This window comes from Crotalus tigris, unplaced genomic scaffold (assembly GCF_016545835.1).
Source record: "Crotalus tigris isolate CLP2741 ecotype Arizona unplaced genomic scaffold, ASM1654583v1 scf7180000018016.4438896, whole genome shotgun sequence".
Lineage (NCBI taxonomy): Eukaryota > Metazoa > Chordata > Lepidosauria > Squamata > Viperidae > Crotalus > Crotalus tigris.
This window is the reverse complement of record NW_024096778.1, coordinates 2,090,891-2,096,890: the sequence shown is the minus strand read 5'-3', so window position 1 is coordinate 2,096,890 and position 6,000 is coordinate 2,090,891. Positions and strand designations below refer to the sequence as shown.

General features: G+C 41.8%; 1 protein-coding gene across 39 annotated transcripts in view; it reads left to right on the top strand.

Moving 5' to 3' along the window:
• Positions 1-729: 729 nt before the first annotated feature.
• Positions 730-6,000, top strand: part of RIMS1 (regulating synaptic membrane exocytosis 1) — a 262,195-nt gene continuing 256,924 nt past the window's right edge. For all 39 annotated transcript variants that reach the window (XM_039346675.1, XM_039346689.1, XM_039346686.1 and 36 more), the window contains exon 1: positions 730-2,479. In XM_039346675.1, coding sequence (XP_039202609.1) covers positions 2,292-2,479 — 188 coding nt within the window. In that variant the 5' untranslated portion in view covers positions 730-2,291. The remainder of the gene's footprint in view (positions 2,480-6,000) is intronic.

Genomic DNA, 6,000 nt, shown 5'->3' with positions numbered 1-6,000 from the left:
GAGCTGTTGGTAGGAGTCAACACTGATCTGAAGGTGTACATGCATGCACAAGACACAATACTGCACAATACATTACTCTTTTTGTTATTGCTTTAAAATAGTTTGAAGGAATTTTAACAGGTTGAATGGTTAACCAATTGCAAATTCACAACTGAGGAGAGGGGGTTCTTGTCTGATGTTACTGTATTTTCCCTCCTCTGCATTAGTATTGCACTATTTTTGTAGTATTTATACAGGATACAGAATCATAAACTAATTAATTAGCCTAATGCAAACCCCAGTCTGTGTGCTTAAGATGTAGCATGTTGCACAATGCCTCAAAATCAATGAACCAGAATAGGTATATAATGTATATATAACACTATCTTTTTATGAATACTCTGTTGGGACTCCGTGTTATGTTTCTAAATTGTTGTGACCATTATTTTATTCATTTATTGAGTTTTTGTTTGTAGCATATTTTATTGTTATATGTCATATTGCCTTCACTTAAAAAAAGCAGAATATAAGTTTTTAAAAAAATAATTGGAATGAAAATTCAGAATAATTAGTGGAACAGCGCTTAATTTTACTTACTTCCAGCTTCTCTACCATACATTCACACACATCCTTTAAAGAAAAAAGTGAGCAAATTTCAAATTTGCATATTGTATTGAATAAATTCATCAACAAACCTTAAAAGGGCTGTTTATCAACATATAATTCCAGAAAAGGGGGAAAGTCAAATTAAACATTTAACATGTGCAGAAATGTTGACAATTTTTTCAATCAGTCATTTGGGCATTTGGCTCCATACAGTATTTTTTTTTTTGTCTTATTAATGTTACTGCCAAAATTAGGGAGTAAAAGATTAAATTAAGATTTGGACATAAAGTATCTTTCCCACCTCGTATGATTTCTAAATAAATTTGCTACAACTGCATTTATGCTGTACATAGTACCTAAATTCGTATGCACAGTTCATTTAACGTCGTTTCTTCGCCTTTTAAAAACTGTACAGGAACCAAGCACATACGAGCAGTGGTCGATAGAGGCCAAAAAAAAAAAAAAAAGCAAATATTTCGTTCGATCCTAACCATGTATATTCACATGGATTTAAGGGAGGATAATCCCAAACCGGTATGCTTAAAACTGCAGCGTTGCAATCTGAAATCATGGTTTCTTAATCCTCCATATCCGAATTAAGTAGCATTTCTTCCCTCCTATGCAAATATGCTCAAGCTACGACAGTTTTAAGGGCGAGGGAAGGGAAATCCGAGGCTCTCCAGATGGTGGATTCCGACTCCTCTTTGGGGCCATCTGGGGAATCGGAATCCGACAATATAACTGAGAGCCACAGGTTCCAACTTCTACTACACCCGCCGTTTTGGAATTAAAACCTCCCCGAATCGCCCGGGTTTCTTGCAGACGTCGCCTGCACGGCTGAGCACTCTCGGGGAACGCACTGCTCCTAGCTGGGATTACTCGTCTGCAAAACCCTCCCATTCCCCAGAGCCCTGCGCCCAGGTTTGGGAGGGCAGCCTTAATCTAGCCTTCAATCCGAAGTCGAGACGGCTGTATTTCGGAGAGGTTTCCAGGCTCAGCTTCAGCAACGCTTCCTTGTTTCTCTCAAGCGCAGTGCTCGGCCGCCTCGAGGAATAAAAGGTGGGGATCTGGCGCGTTTGCTGCCCGTATTGTCTCGGAAAGACAGACCTCGGCGTTACCCAGGAGCGAAGCAGTTTGGACTCCGCCTAACTGACACTAAACTCCCTCCCTCCCCGTAGCTAGCAGCAGTAGAGCATTTAACAGCAGGCGGAGGCAGCAGCAGCAGCAGCAGCGAAGCAGCAGCATCCGCCCTTTCCCTCCAGCCCTGACGGTGCACAGAGTCTGACGAGCTGCTGCCGCTGCCCGCGCCCTCCCTTCCTCTCCCAGCCTCGGAGGATGGGCTGCAAGAGGCTGTGGGGCATCTCTCGATCTTCCTGAGAACCGGCCGACCGAAGGGAGCGGGAGTAGCAGCAGCAGCAGCAGCAGCAGCAGCCGCCGCCGGAGCTGGGGTCGTATGGACGGAGCAACCATGAACGCCCAGGTCTCCGCCTCCTCTCCTGCCTCTTTCCAAGAGCTCCTTGCTGCTGCCGATGAACAGAGGACTCCAGTGTAAAGGGAGAAGGAGGAGGAGGAGGAGGAAGACGAAGAAGAAGAGGAGGAGGAGGAGAAGGAAGAGGCGGCGGCGAGCCGAGGCGTGATTGGGTCGCCTTGCCCAAAGGTACAAAGGTGTCGAAGGGGGAACCGGGCAAGGCGCTCTCTTGCCAAACATGTCCTCGTCTCCTTCTCCTTCTCCTTTTTCTTCGCTGGGGCCCCGCGGGCCTCGGCCCCCCGCCGTGCCTCCCCCCATGCAGGAGCTGCCCGACCTGAGCCACCTGACAGAAGAGGAGCGGAACATCATTATGGCTGTGATGGACCGCCAGAAAGAAGAGGAGGAGAAAGAGGAGGCCATGCTCAAGTAAGCCGGGGCCAGGCGCGCGCGCTGCCGGCGGGGTGGGGTGGGTGGGGGGGAAATCTAAACCTGGAGGGGGGGAAGAGAGAGAGAGAGGAGAGGCGGCGGCAGCATCACTGTCACTGAACCAGAGGCAGAGTTTTATGAATGGGGTGGGGTGGGGGGAGGAAAGAGGAAGAAATAGACGGAGGGAGGGGTAATTTACCAGGCGTTGACACCCTCCTTGCCAATGCTGCCCGGCCTTCTGTCACTCCTGAGGTAACTTCTTGTTATCTCCATACTCTTCTCTTTGCCCCCCCCCCCAATAATTGCCTGGGGAGATGCACAGTTATTGTGGTGGAAGGAAGGACTAAGGATGGGCGGTCTCTTGTCTCTCTGTCCAGGAGGGCTGGCTTGGAGGTGGCATTATCACTCTGTTCCTTAACTTGGATTTAATAGTTTGCCCTATTTCGGAAGGGTCTGATGGGGTGGGGTTTCCTTAGTTGGAAGAGTCTTTAAACTGCCATGCTGCCCCCGCCTGGTGTAAAGGAAGCCAAGCTGGGCCACTGAGGACTTTGTGGTGTGTGCCTTGTCTCATCAACCACCTGCAGGAATTTTCCATTTGGGGTGCGCCTTCCTCCTTTTAACCCAGTTTAAGAAAAAAATATATTCTGGGCTGTATGAATTAAAATGTACAATACTGTAGTAGATGAGATCAAGGGTATTTTCAGGCAAACACAACCCTTTTTAATATGGAAAAATCTGTATAATAAATACAATTTGCTTCCCTCTCCCCCCCCCTTCATTTCACAGTAATTGCACATAGATGCAATGGTCAGTTAATGAACTGGATGCCCTGGAGTTTTGGGGGGGAGGTTTTGGTTTGGGTTTTTTTTGTTTTGTTTTGCTTTTTGCTACATAGGCTTGGGCGAGTAGAGTCAGATCATTGGTGGATGCCATAATTTAGAGCTTTCTAGTACGGTATTTATTTAAGCCTGTTCATTTTCTCCCCATACTGTCCAACTTCTTTTACATCCAGTCCATTATATAAGCATATTTTTTAACCTTCTGCAAAACGGATGTATTGAAAATTAATATTATCAGTTAATGGATCACTGGATAGAAACAGATTGTGATTGGGCCTATGAATGGGGATCAAGCTTCTTTGACTAAAAGCATCTCCCAGGCCTACTTGGTTTTGAATGGAAGTAGCAGATCAGGTAATTCCTATCTTTAAAGTGCCAAGTTTCTATTGGTACTGACAGCATTCTCGGCATCTCCTTGGGGGACTGATTTTGGTTGCTGTTATCAGAGTGTGTAAATGAACTTGTGAAACCTCTTTTGATTGAATCCAAAATGATGACATTAAGAAAAGGTCTAAGTTCTAATGATTTGTCTGTTCCATTCCCTCCCGCTAGCTGTGTCATCTATAATAGATGGCAATACGGAATCCCTGCAAGCACTCAACTTCTTTATTTTGTATAATGTAAGGGATGGAGCTGGAGACTACCATCTCTTATTGTGTTGTTGTCTCTTTTTGATATGAGCTGGAATTTAGATTTTTGCAGTAGTCATGGCAGGTGGTGTTATTTCATCAAGGCTCAGAAACCAGAAAGGAAGGGGATGTTTTAATGTTTAACTTTGGTACTGTTTAAGGCTTATGGTACTATGAAGATGGAAAGTTGATATTTGCAAGCCTTGAAATATCGTTATCTTTGTTTTAGGAGGAGGAAATGGAAGATTTGAATATATGCAAGATTAAACAAGAAAAGCTTATTTTTATAAATGGTGGGAAGTTAAATGATGGATAAGCATAGTGAGGAAGACAGATGAAATGTCTTCTACTCTTCTAGAACTATTTAAACTTTTATTAGAAGTTTATTGCTGATAGCAAATGGTATGGATTCCATCCGCAGCTTCATGTTAAGTTTCCTGTCCTAAATACTGACTTGATGATCTCTTTATCTTTTTAATATGTGTAGAATTGCAGTCCTAACTATAGGTTTTAAGATGACTTTCTTAAAGTTATTTATTTAAATTCTTATTTTCTAAGGTTAAAAAAAAATAAGCAAACAATATTTTCAACTTTGTGCCAGCCTTGAAATCTAAAATAGGCTAAGATGCTTGCACAAGGAATCTTCACCATGATTGGGAAGGAGTTAAGTAATATATAGGTAGCATGCAGTAAATAGCAGTATCACATGGGCCCAGATAACAAAAGTAAGGATATTGCATAAAGGCAGTCTGAACTCTTGTCTGCCTGTCTCTTGTTCTGCAGGAGTATCCTAATACCGTAAACTAAAAGTGAGAGCTAGGGCTAAGCCATTTTCAAAGCTTGTTAAAAACCTGATCAGGACTATCCCTTGAATGTTCAAACTTGTACATACTAGAAGATAACTTTGAGGACTGTTCCTGAATGGTGGATTAATTTACCATATATTGCTTTAATAGGTGTTCACAGGATTGTAATGAAAAATGAAACTTCTTATACTTACGCATGCACAGCAGCTTATTTCATTCAAAGGCATCTGGTTAATAACAAATTTGCTGCTGCATTAGGTACTGTAGATGGAACTGGGTGTTTAGGGGGGTATTTTGGTATATAATCTGGAAGCTGTAATTAAATCTCAGGTCACAGAAAACTGGAAGTGAAAAAATATTTGTTCAATAGAATTTAAGCCAATTTTATCAATTTTAACTGAATTTAGTTATTTAAACTGAATCTGTTGTATATAATACAACATTGTATATATAAGTATTTTATAATAATATAGCACAGTATCTTGGTAAGATTGCCAGCTTTGTGTTAGTTTTATTTCTAAACCTCTTATCTCCATATTAGGAAAAGTTCACATGTTTGATTTAGCATATCAGCTTGCTTGTTAAAAGCAGAAAAAGGTCAGAATGACAAAAGGATATGCAGGTATATTTCAATGGGGAAACTGTTAGCCTTTTAGACTAAGCCAAATTAAAAAAAAATGTTAGGGAATTCCTGGAAGTTTGATATTATGTCAAGTCCATCATCAGTGGAAACATAGACATAAAACATATTTATACACTATTCAAAAGAGATAATAAAAAAATAAGGAAACAAAAAGATCAGAAAGCATCCTATCTAGAGCTAGCACCCAGATAAGTAAGTATTAATACCAGACAAACGGACCAAGGAGAAAACACATCTCCACCAAAACTGGCAGGGATCATTACTGCATATAAACAGAGAACAAAATTCAAACTCACTTGCACTGATGAAGTTACTTAATTGGGTAATGAAATGTCCGCAAGCAAACAACCAAGCTCAGAAAGCACCAAGAACTCCACATTTCAATCTTGAGTTACATATATTCTCTGTTATTGGAGATATATTTCAATATGATACTGTTTGAAAGTTATTGTATTATAGTAGAGCATGGGAGCAAACGGACTGATGAAATGTGGGGAGATGCCTTTGAACATCTCTACCACATGGAAGAGCTGGTTTAGAGAGAAAATAGCAGTTTGGGGGAAATATTATTACTGCCCTGGGGTATACTTTTCTTCTGCTAAGA